The sequence below is a fragment of the Dioscorea cayenensis genome, chromosome 17 (assembly GCF_009730915.1).
Source record: "Dioscorea cayenensis subsp. rotundata cultivar TDr96_F1 chromosome 17, TDr96_F1_v2_PseudoChromosome.rev07_lg8_w22 25.fasta, whole genome shotgun sequence".
NCBI classification, from domain to species: domain Eukaryota; kingdom Viridiplantae; phylum Streptophyta; class Magnoliopsida; order Dioscoreales; family Dioscoreaceae; genus Dioscorea; species Dioscorea cayenensis.
The window spans coordinates 6023255-6045582 of record NC_052487.1 but is presented as its reverse complement, the minus strand read 5'-3'; the positions used below and the strand labels follow the sequence as shown (position 1 = coordinate 6045582).

Genomic DNA, 22328 nt, shown 5'->3' with positions numbered 1-22328 from the left:
TTCTAGTCCTACATGAAGACAATATTAAAAATTATGTTGTCAGAAAATTTAGATAAATACAAACATTTGAATATGGATTCAAACAACAACCCTAACCTGAAGTTATCTAAAAATGGGTCTTCAGGGTTTATTTTAGTTCTTTTAGCTCCTTAGAAAAGAGAAAGACAGCCATCTCCATGGAATGGTTTCTTCTTTCATACGTCATAGTTCATTTGATCAAGGAATTTTTCATCTAAGAGGGTAAAGCTAACTAAAAAAAATGACAGGATGATTGGATAAGGCTCTGATGGCGGTAAATAATAGCCAAAAGGAATAAAGGAAAAATGTGCAAAGTTCACTCATAATAAATTATGCTTTGTGAACAAAGTAAAAAACTGTATGATCATTCAAACAAAATACTTTTCTTTTGGGACCATCACAATATTGTAAGTAGCATCAAGGTTTCAGCTAAGCTGAGCAATAGCAAGAATACCACCATACACCAAAAAAAGTTTGTGTTAAAAATAGAATCATCAATATTGTGAATAGAAAGCAGTACCACAACTACAACTTGAATTAATGGTCAATTTGTTGACATTAGTTTTTCTAGCACCAAAATTGCTCTCATGAACATGTTAAATTCAAACGGAGAGATGAGAATATTAGGAAGGTGAAATACCATCATATTGATGTTTCCTTTGACAATCTGCTTAAGACCAAGTGTATTTTCCATCACTTTCAAAACCATAAAACTGATCACTAAAGAAACTTGTAGAAATACAATGTTTTCTGAACATTGTGTTTTCCATATTCTCCAGCTCATCAAGCATGATGCTTGAAATGTGTAATGATTCTAGTAATCCTGCATCTGGTGACATTTTGTTGTCATTTATCATGGTATCCTGTAGAATTAACAAAGCACCAGATTATTATACTGAGGCACTGTATACTGGTAATTAAGTGTCAAATTGAAGGAAAATTTACAACTCAATCAGAAACACTGAATTCACTTGAGAACTCCAAAACTTAAGCACCAAATAGTTGTATGTGTACCATGGAACTTGATTTTTAACATTAAAAAAAATTCAAAATACCATGGAACCTCTCATTAGCTCTCTTGAAAAGAAGTTCAAATAAATTTTCAGGCCTGTTATTGTCCTATAATGTATACTCTTTGAATGAGGAAAATTTGATAATCTAATCTGGTTATTGACAAAAAAATCCAACGAGCAAAGAATTTCAAAACAATGAAAAGTGAAACACCTTGTAATAAATATGACTTTAGTAATAAAGTGCTATAAAAATACGATAACCACAAATAATAGCAAAGATTATTCTGTGTAAAGTATTTGTGACTCAAAGTAAAAAGGACATTTCTGAAAAAATGGCACATGATTTGACTCTTAAATGTGAGAATGATTAGCGAAACATTTTAATTTTTATCCGATAATGATAAGCTCAATTAATATAAGGTATATTCTTCAACATTCTAAATATGGACATTACATGATTTGCGTAACAATGGAGCAGAATAGGAGGTCCTTCACTACCAAAGCAGAGCCCATTTTGGAAAAATAACACATTTAGATAAATGTAAGTATAGAACTATGCACATTCCTAAATTTGCCTAATTCCTATTCAGACATTCTTGAACCAAATTTCTTTAGAGAATAAATAACCACTTAATTCTTCTCACTAATATGCATTCACAAACAAAATGCACTTAAATATGGAATAACAATAAAACAAGCATCTAATGAACAGTGTTAAGCAGATAACATAATATAACATCTGCAGAGAATTTGTCTATGAAATAACAACAGAATAATTTTCTTTGTGATAGATCCATAGCCCTTGAATTTTTCTCATTGATACACAAAAGCAAACATATTACTGATGAATACGAAGAAGCACAAGAAATCATACAGATTTGCAGAGCATTCGTCTACGAACCAACATCCTTGTGATTCTGTGAACCTTATCAATTAAAAAGACTATTGATTATGACCAAAATTTTCTCAAATTGTGATTGTTAACTAACCTTAGTTAGAAAAATTCAGCGATGAAACAATGAAAGCAGATTAAAGTTGACACTGATCTCTAAATGATGGGAGAAACGAACATGAATTTGTTCAAGATCACAAAAAGCATACGATGCTCTTGTTGAGAATGGATAGCCGGAATGATTGAGGCTCTCACCTGAGATATAGAGCATATACTCGGAGAACAAGCTCCGATGTCTCACGGCGGAGTGGCAGAGCTAGAACGATTGATATCTCTATCAAGACCCTAACAATCAACAATTCTGATGTCTCCTCACAAAAAAAGAACAAATTCCAAATTAAATCTAACAAAAAAAAAAAAAACAAAATCCAAACTAAGTCATGTGAAAACCCTTTGAAATCTCACCCAAACTTCAAATAAAATCCAAAACATAATTCAACTCCCCAACAAAAAATAACTATAAGAAACACTATGACAACAAAGCCGGTGGTTTACCGGAGCGGAGAAGATTGCATGAGCCGGATGTTAAGTTTATAAGTTGTTGTTGCTATTCAAGAGCTTGGGCCCATGATATCTTATTCATGTTATGATAGAGGCCCAGTTCTCTCTTTCACAATGTAATATATATTGTCTCTCCACATAGTGTTTTATATATAGAATTTAGTAAAGTAAAAATGCAGACCTACTGGAGCTGTGAGTTTCTTCTCTAGATCTGATCTTTTCTTTCAACACTACAGAAAGCTTGCAGATCAACATGGTATCAGAGAGTCAAACGATCAACTCGGGTATCTCTTGATCTTGGTTTCAGATCAATTTGAATTTCTTTTGTCTTCCATTTGTTCCTTCTTTTTCCACATCCATGGCAGCCCAATCTTCTCAAGATTCCTCCATCAGTGACATTGCAAACCCTTTGTACCTTCATCCTTCGGATAATCCCGACATGATCCTTGTCTCCAAGGTTTTCGATGGTTTAGGGTTTGGATCTTGGAAGCGTGCCATGACAATAACTCTTTCAGCGAAGAATAAAATAGGGTTCATCAATGGGGACTGCAAGAAGCCGGAGGAGAATTCTCCAAATCTGCGACATTGGCAGCAATGCAACAACATGGTGATCTCTTGGATTCTCAATGCCTTAGCCAAAGAGATATCTGAAAGTGTGTTGTATTCAACTACGGCAAAGGAAATATGGGATGAATTGGAAGAACGATTTGGTCAATCTAATGGTGCCCAACTATTTCAGATACAAAAGGAGTTGAATCAAATATCTCAAGGTTCAAACTCCATTTCCACATTTTATACAAAAATCAAAAAACTTTGGGATGAGATCCAGGTTTTACGGACTTTTCCACCATGCACTTGTGGGGCAATGCAAGCATGTAAGAAATTTGAAGAAGATCAAAAGCTGATGCAGTTTCTCATGGGCTTAAATGAAAGCTACACTGCAGTGCGAGGTAACATCCTTATGCTTAAACCTCTTCCCTCTGTCAATCAAGCATATGCAATATTAATGCAAGAGGAGAAACAAAGAGAGATGTCCTCCAACAGTCAATTTAACCTTGAAGCCGCATCCATGAATGTTAGCAACACATATAATGCGGGTAGAGGTTCACAGAGGGGTAGAAGCTTTGGACGAGGCAAACCACCTAATTTTTGTGATTATTGCAAGAAGGCTGGACATACAAGGGAGAAATGTTACAAGCTACATGGATTTCCAAATAGAGATCTGAGACAGAGAAGCTTTGCTGGTCAAGTGCAAACAAATCCTACAATTTTGGCCCTCAACAGAGTCAGAACAGTAACAACCTTTCTAGTGTTCATGTTCCTGAGTTAACCATAGAGCAGTATACGAAGCTGATGGATATCTTGAATGTGAAAGTCAATTCTGGTGCTTCTTCTCAAATTACTGATTCAATCAATGCCGCCAATTTTGCTGGTAAAATTCCTGAACTCCCTCATAATATTGTTAGCTCATGTGCATATAGTAATAGTTGCAAGCAACTTGATGATTCTCCAATGCTTTGGATAATAGATTCTGGTGCGAGTAACCACATGTGCCATAATGCCCAAATGTTCATCACACTCACCAATTTCCCTAAACCTTTTCCTATAACTTTACCAAATGGGAAGACAATTTCAGTTGTACAGTTTGGTGATGTCAAAATTGCTGACAATATAACCTTGAAAAATGTTCTTCATGTTCCTGTTTTCCATTATAGCCTATTATCCATTGGAAAATTGACCAAACAATTACATTGTGGGGTCATATTTACATCTGATCATTGCATATTGCAGGGCCCTTTTCTGAAGAGGCCACTGGTGATTGGTAAAGCTCACAAGGGCTTATATTTGCTGCATCTTCCTAGTAAGGCTGCTTTGTCCTGTTCTTCTACTTCTCATGCTTGTCTTGGTAATGTTCAACTTGGTTGTAATCCATTTTCTTTTTCCTCTCAAAATGATGTTTTGTCAGACAATTCATGTAACATCTCTTGTGGATCGGCTTCTGGTTCTATGAAAATTTGGCACCATAGACTTGGTCATATGCCTCTGAGTAAAATGAAACAATTGAAATTCCTTCATGACAGCATCAACACTTTTAATTCTTCATTTATTTGTGATGTTTGTCCACAAGCTAGGCAGCATAGGTTGCCTTTCCCTCACAGTCAGATCAACACCAACTCAATCTTTGAACTGATTCACGTCGATATATGGGGTCCCTATCATACTCTTACTCACCAAGGTTATAGGTACTTCCTAACAATTGTTGATGATTATAGTAGAGCCACCTAGACACATCTTCTCAGCACCAAAAGTAATGGTTTTTTAGTCCTAAAAACTTTCATTAATATGGTTCAAACTCAGTTCAATGTTAATGTCAAAACCATAAGAACTGACAATGCTGCTGAGCTAGGAACAAGTCATGAAACCAAACTTTTCTTGGCTGAAAAAGGAATTATACATCAAACATCTTGTATCTACACCCCACAACAAAATGGAATTGTTGAAAGGAAACACAAACATTTATTGGAAACCGCTAGAGCTTTGCTTTTTCAATCCAATTTACCTTTGAAATTTTGGGGGGAATGTGTTCTAACTGCCACATATCTCATCAATAGATTCCCTTCTAAACTTTTGCAAGGAAAGTCTCCTTATGAGCTTCTTTTTGGAACCAAGCCAACCTATTCTCATCTTAAATCCTTTAGATGCTTATGTTATGTGTCTCCTCCTAGGAAATATAATGATAAATTTCAACCTAGAGCCAATTCTTCAGTTTTCATAGGGTACCCTTTTGGTAAAAAGGCATATCTTGTCTTGGATATCAAAACATACCAAATTTCTATCTCTAGAGATGTAATTTTTCATGAAGACATTTTTCCTTTTCATGATGTCAATTTTACTGAACCTTCTTATCTCCCTACAAGTACTCATGATGTTTTTCATCCTCAATCCAATGAAGTGCCTTCAATTGAACCAATTTCTTCACCTTCAATTGAGCCAATTCCCTCTGTGAGAAGATCTAACAGGACAAGGTCAATGCCTACCTATCTTCAAGATTATGTTTGCAGCAGTACCAATACCAGTTCATACTACTCATTTTTGAATTGTTCCCATACTTTAACAAATCATCTTTATGTACCCAATCATATTTGCTTTAGTGCCATGAATTCAAACAATCAAAATTTGCTTGCCTCAATTACTTCCATACATGAACCTAACACTTATGACGAGGCAGTTCTAGAACCAATTTGGCAAGATGCAATGCAGCAAGAATTTGATGCCTTAATTGCTAATCACACTTGGGATTTGGTTGAATTACCTTTTGGGAATAAACCCATTAATTGCAAATGGGTATATAAAATCAAACGTCACGCTGATGGAACAATAGAGAGATGTAAGGCAAGACTTGTTGTTAAGGGGTTTACACAAAAGGAAGGAGTGGATTATAGAGAAACATTCTCCCCAGTAGTAAAGATGACTACTGTGAGAAGCTTGATTGCTGTAGCAGTTAAAAAGAATTGGAAAATGTTCCAATTAGATGTTAACAATGCCTTTTTACATGGAGAATTAGATGCGGAGATATACATGACCATTCCCCAAGGTCTTGATGTACATAATCCAAACATAGTTTGCCGACTAAGAAAATCCTTGTATGGTTTAAAACAAGCTTCAAGACAATGGTATTCTAAACTTTCAGATGCTTTAAGAACTAGAGGATATCAAAACTCAAAGAATGATTACTCATTGTTCTACAAAAAATCAGGGAATTCTGCGGTATTCTTAGCTGTGTATGTTGATGACATTCTGATCACCGGCAATAATGAGCAAGAAATAGATGCCTTGAAGTCCTTTCTTGACACACAATTTAAGATAAAATATTTGGGACCTTTACATTATTTCCTTGGAATTGAGGTACTCCAAGAAGCTACTGGTTTGATCTTAACTCAACGCAAGTTTACTCTAGATCTCCTTTCTGACTTTAAGTGTGGATCTCATAAAGTTTTCTGCAGCCCATTGCCTGCAGGTTTAAAACTAAGGCCTGATGAAGGCATTCTCCTTGAGGACCCTGTCTCACATAGACGTTTGATAGGCAAACTTAATTATTTGTCTTATACCAGGCCAGACATCACATTTGCAGTGCAGTTTCTAAGTCAATTCATGTCTAACCCTCGGAAACCTCATATGGATGCAGCTTTGCATACACTTGGATATCTCAAGCATAACCCAAATCAAGGTATATTGATAAGTTCAGATTCATCTTTTGAACTAACAGCTTATTGTGATTCCGATTGGGCTGCCTGTCCCAACTCCAGAAAGTCAGTCAGTGGATTTTTTATTTTGCTTGGCAAGACTCCTTTATCTTGGAAATCAAAGAAGCAACAAACGATTGCTTTGTCTTCTGCAGAGGCTGAATATAGATCCATGAGAAGGGTTTGTGCAGAGCTTGCATGGTTAACCAGATTGTTAGATAAGCTTACTGTCTCTTCGATTCTTCCTGTGCCGTTAAAATGTGACAACCAAGCCGCCATACATATAGCTAAAAATCCAGTCTTCCATGAAAGGACTAAACATATAGAGTTTGATTGTCACTTTGTTAGAGAGCAATTGAAAACAGGACTGGTTACTCTTCAACATGTGCCCACTCAAAATCAATTGGCTGACATCTTCACAAAGAGTCTCACAGGTCCTCAACATCAGCATGTTTTATCCAAGTTGGGTGTGTCTGTATCATCTTCTCACCCTCCAACTTGAGGGGGGGTGTTAAGTTTATAAGTTGTTGTTGCTATTCAAGAGCTTGGGCCCATGATATCTTATTCATGTTATGATAGAGGCCCAGTTCTCTCTCTCACAATGTAATATATATTGTCTCTGCACATAGTGTTTTATATACAGAATTTAGTAAAGTAAAAATGCAGACCTACTGGAGCTGTGAGTTTTCTCTCCAGATCTGATCTTTTCTTTCAACACTACAGAAAGCTTGCAGATCAACACCGGAGAAAGAGGAGGAGGAGCTGATATGGGAGGCGGTGGAGCCGGACCTCCTCGACGACGAGCGCTTCATCGGGAACGGATGAAGAGAAGAAGACGATAGGCTCGAGAAGGACTTATGCTTTCATTTTTATAGTTTCCAGGGGAAGGGAGGAAGGAGGGTAGAGTGAACTGGGCTTTGGTAAAATTCTATTAGGATCCTCCATTTTTCAAAATTTACAATACAGAGTAAGTGAAAATTCAATAAATACTAGAAGTATTTTTGCAGAGAATAGTATTAAAATAAAAAACAATTTTTCCAAAACAAGGGCAGAGGGTTTTTTTTTTTTTTAACTCTATCACATGTAATTTTCTAGATTTGTGAAAAAAAACAGATAATGTGTTAACTTTTCATTCTTGGCAAAATAAAATAAATGTCTATGAAGAAGTTGTCTTGCAATTATCCACAAACCAAAACCTATTTTTTTAGTTGGGGAAAAATAAGTTTTTTATTGTTAAACTTTACGACACATTTTGTGACGCCAATAAATCGTTGCAAATAATGTGTTGCAATATGTGTTGCAAATCAATTACATGCTGAATCCCAAAAGTTTGTGACACATTTTGCGACATTTTTTAACAATCATTTTTGTGCGACATAATTTGGTTTTTTCTGCAACGTTTTGGTGTTTTTGTCACAGATTGTTGCAATTTGCGTCCCAAATTTGCAACACTTTTACTTGTCACAAATTTATATGCCACAAATAGCATTTATTTTTTGTAGTGTACACGCTCACGTAATTTAGCTAGCTTGCCATGGCCAGAGTGAACTTGCCTTGCTCTCCAAGAGCTGTGGAATAGATTGCCATAGCCAAGCGCCATTGTGCCTCAGGTGTGCCTTTCCCTAGTCTCCCGTGAGCTATATAAATAATTGTGGTTGGATCGAGAACTTGCCTAGATCCTAAGGAGACAATACGATTGATATTTAAAAATAAAAAGGAAAAAGAAAATAACTTAGCCCCAGCAAACCACAGTGGGTTATCGAGAAAGCGGGGGATTTTATTTATTTGTTTGTTTGTTTAAATGGCTTTTACACCACTAAAAAAATTGCAAAACAAATTTTAGAGCATAGGCCATAAATTATCCGCATTAAATTTAAAAAATAGAAAAGCAATAAAAACATTAAGAACATATAATTCCTTACATATATTAAATAAATTTTATTTTTAAATTTTTTATTAAAACCGGCACAATTGAAGTATTATTATTATTATTATTATTATTATTATTATTATTATTATTATTATTATTATTATTTTATTAATAGACGACAAGCTTCTCCCATTTAAAGAATTGTCAAATGGATAAACAGCTAAAAAGTACATTTGTTATGGTGGTTTACAGAACTCCTAAGAAAATCTGTTAGATGAAACCACTATTTCTCTCAAGGTACCCACACTCAAAGTAGAGGAACAGTACTAAACCCAAATGTAAAGTGTATGAATAATATATAAATAGTACTGTCGGAAAAAGGATTCGAATATTTACCATTCCCTTTTCATTTTTTGTGTCATACCACTGGGCTATCCCCAATGGTGTTGAAGTATTATTTTTATTTTAAACCCTGCAAAAATTAAATGATTATTTTCATAATAAATAAATAATTTTATTAAACTCTCCAAAATAAAAAAAAACCAATGCTTTGCCAGTGGCAATAATAAAAATTTATTTATTTATTAAATATTTTAATTTTTCATAAAAATAAATATTTTGCTCATAAAACATATATATAACGTTACTATGAAAAGTAAATACTTTAGTGACTATTATTAAAAATCTAGAAGATTATGAACCAAACCAAGTTATCTAATCTTTTGAACAAAACCAAAAATAATTATCTGTAAATAAAAGAATCAAAAAAATTATACAATTAAATGAATAAATAAAGAGTTCTATAAAATAATCTCAAATTAAAGTAATCATCTGATTATTCATAAAAAAATAATCATCTAATGTTATTAAAACTTTTAAAAAACTATTGGACGTTTGCCATTATTGCCATTTTTTTTTTCGATTTTATATTTTGGAAACAAAACTGAGAAAATATATTTGGCATTTTGTTTGTCACACCCACCTTTTTTTCCAACGTAAATGTGGCACTCATCTGTTAAAAATCTATTTTAACTAGATACTGGCACACTAAACAAAAAAACAAATCAGACTTACAGAACACGATTAACAACTTTACACAGCTAAAGGTTCAAATACACGGATACAACAAGCACAATTTCTCCAACATACTGGTACAACCGCTACAAAATCACGACACTAATAGTAGAAAGAAAGGGACACACTTCAACCCTAAATCAGCCCTGACTGGCTCTATACTCGCACAAGCAAACTAATAGGGTCTTGCTCCTGCAACTGCAAAATTAAGTTGGTCGATAGTGGCTCAATAATTTCAAATAATTATATATAGCGCACATAAGGTAAATAAAGATCAATTTTCCCAAATAACTTCCAACTTTCGCAAAAACCAGAATTTTGGCGAAATACAACTTTAAGAGCTTTTGAAACATAAATTCATCACAAATCACCATCAAATAAATTTTCCTAGCAAATCCATTTTTTTTTAAGAGACTGCCCTTCTAAGAGCGACAGCTACCTTCGCCCCCTCATTACAATCTAAAATAACCGGTAAAGTAAAATCCGCCCTCAAATCATCGGCCTAAAACATTCACGGACTTAGCCGCCGTCGCAACTAGGTTGAGAGCCGCCGTCTCTTAACTTAAATGTTTGCCGAAATTCACTGTCAGTCCCTGAAAATAAAATTCCTTATAAAACGATCTCTGAAAAGTCACCAATGGTCCCTGAATCATGAAATAATATTTCCAAAAAATCCTTACAAATTGTCCAACTGTCCCTAAATTATAGCACAGTATTTCGAAAAGGTCCCCACAGCCTTACCTTCCAGTCCTTAGTTTCCGGAAACACTTAAGATCCAACCCTTTTTAATTACTTGTGAACCCAACTCTTCAATAAACTTTAACACTTACGTCCTTGAGCTTCCCACTTGTGTTTCTCAACAAAACTGCTCTGTAGGAAAATCTTACTACAACTGTAGTAATACCCTAAATAAAATTTCTTATAGGTATCCAATGGTTTAGGGTATTACATTATTTTTGTTTTCAAAAATTTTGGCAACAATCCTCATGTTTCCAAAAAAACAAAAAATAACAATTTTATATTTTCAACTATTTTGGAAACATTTCCAAAATTCCTCCTCCCACCATGAAACCCTTCCTCTCCTTCTCCTCTTCTACTCTCTCTCTCTCTCTCTCTCTCTCTCTCTCTCTCTCTCTCTCCTTTTAAGTTTTAATCTTTATTTTTCATAAAATATCAATTTTTTTTACAAATTAATATTAACAATTTTAAAAAGTATATTTTTAAGAAAAATATCTATAAAAATTTATTATTTTGGCTTAATATTTTAAAAATTAGTTTATATAGTGTAAAAAATATATTTTAGAAATTATTTATGAAGATTTTTGTTTAACCCTTGATTTTTATAAACTATGATATAATATAATATATATATATTGAAAAAATATTTTGTAAAAACCAATTGTTTGACTGTCTCTATATTGCCCCTCCTCTCCCTTTTATTTAAAAAAATCGGATGGATCTAGTTTTAATATATATATATATATATATATATATATTAAACTTTTTAAGGCAAGAGCCAAAATATTTTTTAGTTTAAAATGGTGCAATTTTTATGAGATATTTTTTACTCATATAATACCAGTCTATATTATTAATTTTATTTAATAATATAATCAAGTAAACTAATATGAAAAATAAAGTTTGATAAAAAAAATTTTAAAATATGAATTTGTAAAAAAAAAAAACATTATAATAATTTTGTGCTAACCAAACATATTTTTGTTTACAGCTTTTAAAAATACACACCAGGTAGTGTATCCAAACATATTTTTGTTTTCAAAAAATTGAAAATAAAACAAAAATAAAGGAAAAACAAAACAAAAACGAAACAAAAAAATAGAAATGATGCCAATCAACCCCTAAGTTATTGATTATGATTTCGATTTACTTAGAGTTGGATCTAGATAATATAATAGCAAAATGTAATTATAAAAATTTTATTTTTACTTTGATTACAACTACGGTTTGATTATAATTAATAATAAAAATAAAAATAAAAGATCACTTGTTTCTCCTCTCTCATGATATCATCTCACTTCCAATCTGTTTTGAATACAATTCATTAGCTTTTATGAAATAAAGGTATATATACTTTTCTTTGTTTACTTTTATTTTGTTTTATTTTATGTTTTCTTTCCATTGCAGCAAAACTGTGATAGAGTCATAATATTTATGACATCATAAAAGAAAGAAACCGCTTTGGCCCCAATAAGCCACACCGGTAATTGTAGGATTTTATTTATTTATTTGTTACTTAATTATTTTAACATTAAAATAATTAAGTAACAAATACTATGGCATGAGCCATAAGTTATTACTACCAATTTTAAAATTTGAAAAAAGAAAAAAACATAGAACAGCTGGAAGTTTCCAAGTATAACATCACATATGTCAATGTTTCTAATTTTTTTTATATTGATATATGAACATCTAATATAAATTTGACTTTCAAAAGAAAGAAACCATCTAATTCTTTTTTATGTATTTGATTTTTTTTATGATAGAATTGTTAAGATTATGCCCTCGAATGCCAACGAGAATTAGGGGTGAACAAAAAAATCCGGATCCGATAATCCGATCCGATATCCAGTTTTTTTATCCGAATTTTTTGGGTACCCGATCCGAAAAGAGGGTCGGGTACCGGTCCGAATTTTTAAGGTGAAAACCGGATCAGATAAGGGTCGGGAGAAATTTAAAACCGGGTATCCGAATCCGATCCGGTTTTTAATATATTCTTTTATATATCTAATTATATATAGATAAATAATTAGATATATAATAAATTTAAATTTTATATGGTCCAAAAGCAAAAAGGAAGAGAAAATCCAAATCCATCGTTTAAATCCTTTAAGATATCTATATAATTATATATATCTTAAAGGGTTTAAATAAGAGATTTTGATTTGTTTTCTTTTTTACTTTTTAGACCATACAAAATTTAAATTTATTATATATATATTAATAAATTTAAAATTTTACAAGGGCGTAAGTAGAAAAAAAATCAAAATCCCTCGTTTAAAAACTTAAAGAGTTATATACTTAATTATTTATATAGTTATATATATATTAATAAATTTAAACTCTTCTAAGGTTAAAAGTAAAAGGAAAAAAAATCCATGGAGTAATAGATTAATCTTAAATTTGGATCCGGATATCCGATATCCGATCCGGTTTAAACCAGGTACCCGGTTTTTAATATCCGGTTAAAACCGGGTTCGATACGGGTTGAGTTTTTACTGATCCGAAAAACTGGGTACCCGATCCGGTTTTAAAAACCGGGTCGAGTACCCGGTTTTGCTCACCCCTAACGAGAATATTTGTATAGTGCATTTGATTTGTATTTTACATTATTAATATTATTAAATAGATATTTATTTTAATGTTCATATAAATTTTGTGATGTCATTTTAATCAGTTTTGAACATCGCAATCCATATGTATTAAGTTAAATCTTCTACTCTTGTAGGATAAAGAGGAGAGCACTAGAAGGGGTTTGATACTTAGACATAGTTTGTAAATGGAAAAATCTTTAATTAAGCGTTAAATGTTCGTAAGGATTTATATGATATATATTTTAACAAAAAGTGCTAGTTAAACACTATGGAATAATGGGAGCATAAGTCATAAATGTATCACTAGGATTGGTGTATATGAACATTACTCACAAAAATCCAATCACATGGGTTTTACTCTGTGATAGTTAATGATTGTCTATTAATTATAATCACATGAGTGGACCTTAAACCTAAGGTATCATGATCACAATGTACTTGTGACGCCTAGTCTATTACTAGAGTCGTTAGACTCAGCTTACCTTTTGTTAGGACCGACTTCAAAGTGTGACTATGTCAGGCAAATAGTAATTGTGAGTGATTACCAAGAAAGAAATTCATTCTTCCGGAAATAAATGATTTAGTATCATATATGATTATAAGTATATGAGATTAGAAAACCTTGGTCAAAGCCGTCAAACTAATCGTGTGGGACACGAATTGTAGTTTGATAATCTTACTCTACTATAGTTATTACTTATTAGCATACGATTGTATTTAATGAGTTTGACAATTACCTTGGCTCTTACTCGGTTGGGATACAAGAACGAAAGTTTTATACACATATAGTAATCATAATCGGAAATGTTCATAATAATCTACTCATTCGTGTTCAATTGGGTTACAACGTGGGGCCACGAGGCTGGCTAGGTGTCACCCATGCCCTTTGGTATCCTCCCATTGCCAATTGAAACAAACCTAGGGAGGCACACTTAAAGTGATTAAGAATCAATCTCGTTTTGAGTGTAGGAGTAAAATTGTCAATTTATAATTTTACTTCATGAGATAAGTGAAATTGTAAATTGGTCTAGGGCTTTTGTCTTAATTTAAATTTTAATTAAAATTCGATGGAGTTGAATAATTAATTAAAATTATAAAGACTTAAAGACAAAAGTGGTTTTAATTACATTGGGATTCATATTTTTAATAGAATTTCAATGATAATGTTTATCATGTTATGAAGTTTCATATTTCAAATAGAACTTAATAATTAAATAATGTTTATCATATTTTATGAAGTTTCTATAAATATGACTCCTCTCTAACCCTAGAAGGTATCAATTAATTCTATTGTGAGAAAAATCCACAAGCTCTCTCTAACCCTAACCACTATTTAGAGAAGAATAGGAGATTATTTCTCAATTCTGGCTTGTAATTTAAAGGAGTGGGACTTTTGTTCAGCGTTATAAGATCTACGATAATCCGAGGATAAATTCGGCACATTAAAAAAAAGGTTTTGGAATATATAAAGGTATTTTTCTAAACTTTTTAATTAAAATAGAGTGATTATTAAAACAATTAAATCATATCGCAATTTTATTTTCCATATGCCAATCATGAACATGGTTACCATTGAGATATCTAAGTTTTTCAATAATTCTTATTTATATATTTATCTATTACTGAATATCACGGGATTCTCTCTCAGGGTAATGCCTAATCTGTCTCCTTCGCATCCCTTGAAATTCTTATTTCTTTTTTTTATTATGATATTGCATCAATTTTCTTTGTTTTTGTGCGTCACATCCGTCAGATCTTTATAGGTACTTTTGGTTTGCTCTTTTGTTAATTATTATTATTATTATTATTATTATTATTATTATTATTATTATTTACTCTTAGAACACCTTATGTTAGAAAGTTTGCCTAATTGGTTCTCTCGCTTTGGAATAATTTGAACTTTTTTATTATGTTTACAAGTGAGTTCTAATGGATTATATATAATTTTCTAAAGAATTTGGTGGAACTTTTGTATGTATGTGGTGATAGTTATTAAAATTTAAAGTATTCAAATTTATATTAAATTATATAAATATGAGTTTGGAGGATTCTTTTTAGGAAAAAAATATCTACAAAATTACAAAAGTTATCATGCAAATTAAATGGATAAATAAAGGTTTTTTATAAAATCATTTCAAAATTAAACTAATTGTTTATTGTTAATACAAACTATTAAAAACCTACATAAATTTGTCTATGAGAAACCATTGGCTTGGACGAGAAGCGGTGCACTTTCATTACAAGTATTTTATTTTAAAAGCAAACTACATAAATTTGCATGATTTTTGGGGATTTTCATAGCATGTCACTTTTTTTTTAAGAACAATTGGGAACTTTTTTTTTTTTTTGGAAACTCATAATACTTTTATTTAAAGAATGTGAAATATAAACATCAACCAGTTTTCTCTGTTAAAAAATCTGAATTAAATATAAAATAATATCATTTAAATCTAATATGCTGATAAACTGGAGATAAAGTATGCATATCCTACTTCCATTAGAATTTAATGATCTAATTTAAAATTATCCCTTTATGAAATCATGAAAGCATAATATCTTTTTTTTTTTTTTTATTGAACTTGCAGAAACTATGGCAGATTATGCAAATCTTCCGAGAGACATGTTGCAAGAAATAACAAAGTTTCTTTCATTTCCAGACTATATTCGATTTGGTGCCGTATGCTCACAATGGTATGAGGTGGCAAAAGAGAGATATCACTCACCTCAAAAGCAGCTTCCTTGGTTACTTTTCTTTGATATTGATTCCCCAAAGTTTTTCAACCCATTAGAGGAAAAGATTTACCAAATGGAAATACCCGAGTTACATGGAAGGCGTTGTGCTGGTTCTTCATATGGTTGGTTAATTACAATAGATATAAATCTTAATATAAATTTATTGAATCCTTTTATTAAAGCTCAAGTCAAGTTACCTATATTGCCATTTGATGGTTATAATATTTGGCCCGAAGAAAAACTTGATAAACTTATTAATAAAGCAGTGATATCAGCAAATCCTTCTAAGAGTTCGGATTATATTGTAATTGCTATTTACCTTGCTAAGAAATTAATATTTTGGAAGCCAGGTGATTTGGCATGGACCATGATAGATAGTAATTTTATCCTTGAAGATGTCATATGGCACAATGGAGCATTTTATGTTGTTAAAGCAGATAGTAAAGTGTGCCGAGTTGAATTTGGTATGAATAATGAGTTAATAGAAATTGCTTCCCATGATAATAATTACTTAAATAGAAAGAAAATATATATAGTAGATTTCATGGGAGATCTACTACTTGTTTATAGGATTTTTTACCCTGTAAATTATAATGAGGGTAACAATTATGCAGAGAATGATTATGATCAAGACAATAATAATAACAATGGTTTTAGGAATTATTACCCAAATGGCATGACTGCTATGAAATTTTATCGTACAAAACGTTTTATGCTATTTAAACTAGATCAAGAAGAAAATCAATTTGTTGAGCTAAAAAATATAAATAGTCATGTTTTGTTTTTGGGCTCTAATCATGCAATGGAGAATATAATAAAAAATAATACTATTTATTTTACTGATGACAATATTTCTACAAGCTACAAATATGGATACAAAGACTTAGGTAGCTACAATATAAAAGACGAAAGCATCACACCATTCCCTTTGCACAACAACATCACACCATTCCGTTTGCAGAACATTTATCACCGAGCAAAGCAACCAATATTTATAGATGTTAATCCATGGTAGCTTTAGATTATTTTAAATGTAAAACAAATTATTTATTTAAATATATTTAGTATATTTTTTTTTTCTATATCAACTCCTTATGTTTAGTTACTTAAAGAACATAAATCATTCAAATCTCGAAATTTTATTTGATTTTTGTCTATATTAGTTTCTTCATCCAAAAATAAGTTTGATTTTTTTTTGAAAAGAAATATGATTTTATTTTGAACAGGAATATATAAAACGGAATAAACAAGAAAAAACCATATTTTGAGTGGAAGTAAACAAGAGGGACAAGTAAAAACCATATTTTGAGCCGAAATAAACAAGAGTGATAATTGGAAGATATATAACCGTGTTTACAGTAGGAATAAAAAATGGGATAAGTCTAAAAATTGAAAAAAAAAATTATAATTATATTTTAAAAATAAAAAATCAAATTAAAAAAAAAGAGAGTTAAAAAATTAACAAAAAAAGGATAATGATCCAAAAAAAAAATTTAAAAAAGAAAAATGATAAAAAAAATAACATAGAGAAATTCAGAAAAAAAAAATCACGAATTCCTAAAAAAAATTAAAATTCCAAAATGAGAATCCTGAAACAAGAAAGAATAACTGATGCAAAAAGATAAATAAAAAATTTAAAATTTAAAAAAAAAAATCGAGAAAGCCAGAAAAATAAAAAGGAAAAAAAAAAGCAAGAGACGGAGGCAACGGGGAGGAAACCAAGACGAGGGGGGGAGGAGACGAAGGCGAAGATAGACGGGAAGGGAGGACGGAAAGGAAAAAAACACAGAAAGATCGGAGGTGAACGGAAAGAGATTATAGATATTGCTGGAGTCCGACATAACGTACCATGCATGCACACTCGTTTCCTCTCTGTCTCTTCAAATCTTTAAGTTCATGTGATCGACTCACCACGTTAATTTGTTTCACCCAGAATCATTATCGTTGCTTCTTCTCTTCTGGCTAAGTCTCATTTCTCCAAAAAGTCTCATTGATGCTTGATTTTCAAACCATCTCCTTGTTCTTGTTGAGAGATCTCATCTTTAACACTAAGTTCTTCAGAAACAGAGAAGACAAAAGTAGGAAAAGATTAATCTATATGAACTTTTCTGCATGGAAAAAAGGACTCCTGAACAATTCCATGATGTAAAAGTGACGGGTTCACGGGTAACCCAACCCTGAGTGTTATCACTCCACGTCCGATAAATATTTAGCACGGAAAAATAATCATAACTACTACAATAATGACAAATGTATACGTGACATATACAAAATTTTTCATTTTTACGATGAGTTGGCACGCTTTTTTGATAAAATTTTGTTATGATTTTAGGCACTTTTATTTATTCCGTGAACAAAATAATTTATACAAAATTAATTTTATTTAAATTTTTTTGAATTGCACCAGTAAAATTTTTTCTTGAATTGCTAACAAAAATCATCTTAAATTAACAATATGCTCTATAAATACTTCAAAAATCATGTACTATTATTATACAAACACTTGTATCAAAACAATTCAAGGCCAGCCAAACAAAAGGAATTTACGTACATATTAAACAACCTAGGAAACATGTACACTTGGTTTTACAGTGGGTGGAAAACAACAATCACATCATAATATTGGAGGTCATACACAAGCAATACTCCAACTCCTGCAATGCCAAAAATAAGAACAACAATATAAATTTATTCTTCAGTAAAAAAATTACTCCAACAAAAGAAATATTGAACTTATGGCAAGTATAAAGAGCATGCAATCCTAATAACCTGTTCTAAATAAAAATAAACTGGTAAGCACTAACCCAACTTCAGGGTAGAAAGGTCAAAGACAGATGAATGATATATACAGAAAAGATAAGAAAAGAAAAAGGAAATAACCTGTTCCATCAAAGCCTTGATCTCTGCCAAACGTCCCACAACTGAATGGAACAGGATGTTTGATAAAATTAATGACGGACCAAGAGCTTGAACACAAATTTCACAGATTTCAAAGGCAGAAGGGTAACACAAACACTAAATACAAAGGATGAGATGTACCCAAAAAGATATTTATTTATACATGGTGGTCCAAGGACAAAATTAAGGTGTTTTGTGAATTTTAGACAACAAAACAAAAATGAAACTATAAAAATCATTTTAAAAAAATATCAGTTTATATTAATCTTTTTGCATGTTCAAATTACCAACTTAATCATAGAAAATATCATAGATATTTGCATATTCAGATTACCAACTTAGTTATAGCAAATATCATAGATACCATTCCTATTAAATATCACATTATAGGGAAATAAATTGAATTTGAAACAATTTGCAACAAGAGATCAATAGTAGATGAACAATATATGCATATTAGCCAAACACTCAAAACATAAAAAATGAAGCCAACTTTAGTATTGACGAGGTGCAGTGTTATGAATGCCGCCTAGCAATCACTCTCACAAGGACCATGATTTAACAGAATCAATCCTGCTTCAATAAAAACTCATTTCACCTATAATTAATACTGGTCTCAACTTCAACATCCTTAATTTTAATTCTACGAGACAGGGTGTAAAGGTGAACTTGACTAAAAACAATGAAGCCTTTTTTAGACTTCCCTAGTAATTTCCTACACGCTGAAATAGCTAATAAACACCAGCAAAAGTCAGTTAGCAAAACATAAAGGGTTATGCTACAGAACTCCATCAAACAAAATTTCAAAATGCTCAAGACTATTAAAACCAACGAGTTAGCATGTTCAGTTCCAGATATCATTGAAACATTTCTCATTTTAAGAATAGAACAAAAAAAAATCACACAATTCAACCTCTCAAGACTCGGCAACAATAAGAGAAAAAAAAGGACAGCACAGTCAAGTATAAAAAATAGCAATAGTTGGAAACTTCAAACTGAAACTCCAGATATATTTAGGGGGAAGCTTTTAAGCATAGACTTAAACTTTGCAAACTAAGAACTATAAACTACTTAGTCTCGCAGAAACTTACTTAGCAAGTCATACAAGTATAGTAAAGAAAATATGAGCAGTCATACAAACAATGAAATTATTTTTATGTTGCGCATACCTTCCTAATAATGTACAATTAGCATAGTACAGAACTGAACAACAAATCAATGACCAAATACCTAACCCCGCCACTTAAACATGGCTAGACCTGTTAATCTACCATGCAATAATAGCACTACATCATAACTGACACATACAAAAAAGCATATTGAAAACCAATGGATAAGAACTTACACCGGTTGAAGAGGCGAGGACTCGAACTATAATGTCGAATATATGTTCCTCAGTTTTGCTCACTACTTTTCTCAAGTTAATCAGGGAAGATGTCACTGCTTGCTGATCAATGTCAGAACCATAGTCCTTTATATCTGCTTGGTACTTTGTATACACTTGAGTGTCATCGCCAACTCCTAAATATGGGTCAACCTGGAATGCACATGCCTTGATTCAGTATCTACTTGTGAATAAACAATCAAAGGGTGACAATTCTGAGAACCTACAATGCAAGATAACAAATATTTAAGCAGATCAGTTACCTCGGGTGTCTGACATATTTTTCCGGCAAAACCTAGCATTCCAGTTGCTAGTGTAAAAAAGTGATCATCGGTAGGAAGGTGCCAGGATACCTGTAAAATGAATGTTCTTGTGAGATTACATTTATTGAAATGTGGACCGAAAATTATGATCGTTTCACCAACAAGTAATGGTTGGTACACGGCATACCACCAGAATTGAAAGCAGCATTTCTAAGAGAGAAGCATAGCTGAAAGGCACGGATTATATTGCTATAGTTTGAGTTCTGTAGTACCAACAGAAAAAAAAACGATTGTTACTGTGATTGCTGTGTAAAAACTTAAAACAATGCAAATAAGAAATGGTTTTATTGCTCCTGCAAAAAATATGAAGATGTGAGAATGCCTTTAGACGGGAAGAAACAAGAGTCAGGCTGAATGAACGAGTAATATATAGCCTCAAAATTTGAAGGCAGGTTATCTGGTTGAATGGCTTGCAACCAGAATGCGGATAGTAATTGCGCAGTTTGTTCTTCAGTTAACATGATACTTTTAGTTTCCTGTGCAGCCAGTATACAGAAGACATATTGGCATATATGATGACCAGGAAATTCATGAAGCTAGTAAAGAAACATGGAATGGCATGTTATGTTGCCTGAGGGGGAGTGGAAGTTCCACTTTTATACATAATTGCATAATTCATTTTATAAACATTTGGTGAACCTTTCCAGGCGATGTCCTTTTCCTTGATATCATCTGCGATGTCATTTACTTGCTTATCTGCATCCATGCACTCCTTTCCCTATCGGAGTTTTTCAAGTAAAGCAATAGGTGAGGCAAACGCTGATGAAGTTTTGGAGTTCCATTTCCTCAATTTGTAGAGATACTCTGATCCTTGCCTTGGATGATTTGGAGTTTGGATAAGGACGGCCGAAAATATCTGGTGAGCACCCACTCGAGTTTCAACATCTGGAATCCTGGATGCATCATAGCCTTGAGAAGCTGCAGCAGAAGCACCTCTGGAAGCACCTGAGTCCCATAATTCACAGAAAAAGAAAGGACACTTGTATTACACAAGAATCAAAATTGCTGACATCTACAAGAAAATACCCATAAAATTTAACTCCACGGAAAGGAAATACCAAAAAGAATGCAACGTTAATAGACCTAACTGAAGATAGAAGACAACCTACTAACTCAGACTTTCAATTAAAGGATGCTAAGGATATAATTGAATAGTATATGATACAAAGAATCTGTTTTCTTCATAAATAGGATAACACATTACAAAGACTTACCTGAGCCTTTTACAAAGCAAGCCATGTCAGATAAAACAATCAAAGCAAGCCCATTCCGAGGAGGCCAGTGTTTTCCAATGTCAAAGTAGACTAGCATAGGATCCAACAGTCTCCACATTGTTGTGCTTTCTTTGGCCAACTCAGCCAGCTTGTTTATGCAAATTCGAGCCCAAACTTTAGGATTCTCACTCTCCTCTCTGAAACATATTGAGCAAGAAATCATTCGATTAACTTTCACATAGAGTTGTCCATGTGAAAAACACTTTGTTTAAAAGCATAATGTTCCTCTATAATGCTTAAATAAGATTATTGGAAAGTCCAACAGAAAGCTCACCCACAGACATGGGAAGCGAAAATATGTAACCTCATTGAAATTACTGACTACAAGTAGCTGAAGAAAATGAGACTGACAAAATGTGCAATTGAAACTACTAAAATGATGTTTTGAGTAAACATAAACAACGATGTGCAATTGTAACCGGAGTCATCTGAACTTCTTGAACCAAATAGTCTCCTCGCAAAAATTTTTGGCCAAGCTTGACCTGAATTAAATGGTTTATTATCTGGTGTTTTACGACATCTGATTTCTTTTGTGCACCTTCCTCTGGCTGCAGTAAAATTGACGGGTATTGCTCAACAGGTATTGCTCTGCTTCCTTAGTGAGGCTTGGAGAGCACTCAGACTCTGAATTCTATCATTTAGCATCATAGACTGCATGCCATTCATCAAGAATTAATATATAAATAAACACACATAAAAAGAATGGAATGAA

The 22328-nt window shown here is 32.3% G+C and overlaps 2 protein-coding genes across 3 annotated transcripts in view; both read right to left on the bottom strand.

Annotated features, from left to right (window-relative positions):
* Positions 1–18231: 18231 nt before the first annotated feature.
* Positions 18232–21118, bottom strand: LOC120280195 (protein SEMI-ROLLED LEAF 2-like). Of its 2 annotated transcripts, XM_039286964.1 has the most exons (6): positions 20982–21118; positions 20470–20545; positions 20283–20372; positions 19981–20172; positions 18618–18658; positions 18232–18391 (listed from the first exon to the last, which is right to left on the bottom strand). In XM_039286964.1, the coding sequence occupies exons 2-5, from the start codon at positions 20488–20490 to the stop codon at positions 18626–18628; spliced, it is 336 nt and encodes a 111-aa protein (XP_039142898.1). In that variant the 5' UTR covers positions 20491–20545; positions 20982–21118; the 3' UTR covers positions 18232–18391; positions 18618–18625. The 2 variants fall into 2 exon arrangements, with proteins under 2 accessions (XP_039142898.1, XP_039142896.1); XM_039286962.1 differs by lacking the exons at positions 18232–18391; positions 18618–18658 and having other exon boundaries at positions 18961–20172.
* Positions 20736–22328, bottom strand: part of LOC120281067 (protein SEMI-ROLLED LEAF 2-like) — a 3439-nt gene continuing 1846 nt past the window's right edge. The window contains exons 3-4 of the mRNA XM_039288004.1: positions 21557–21753; positions 20736–21287 (exon numbers count right to left, since the gene is read on the bottom strand). Coding sequence (XP_039143938.1) covers positions 21061–21287; positions 21557–21753 — 424 coding nt within the window. The 3' untranslated portion in view covers positions 20736–21060. The remainder of the gene's footprint in view (positions 21288–21556; positions 21754–22328) is intronic.

Coding starts and splice junctions, on each gene's coding strand:
- LOC120280195 (XM_039286962.1), bottom strand. CDS start 20,490: ATGCTGCTTTCAATTCTGGTG. Junction 20,373..20,469: donor TGCTGCTTTCAATTCTGGTG/GTATGCCGTGTA, acceptor TTCATTTTACAG/GTATCCTGGCACCTTCCTAC. Junction 20,173..20,282: donor AAATATGTCAGACACCCGAG/GTAACTGATCTG, acceptor TGTGCATTCCAG/GTTGACCCATATTTAGGAGT.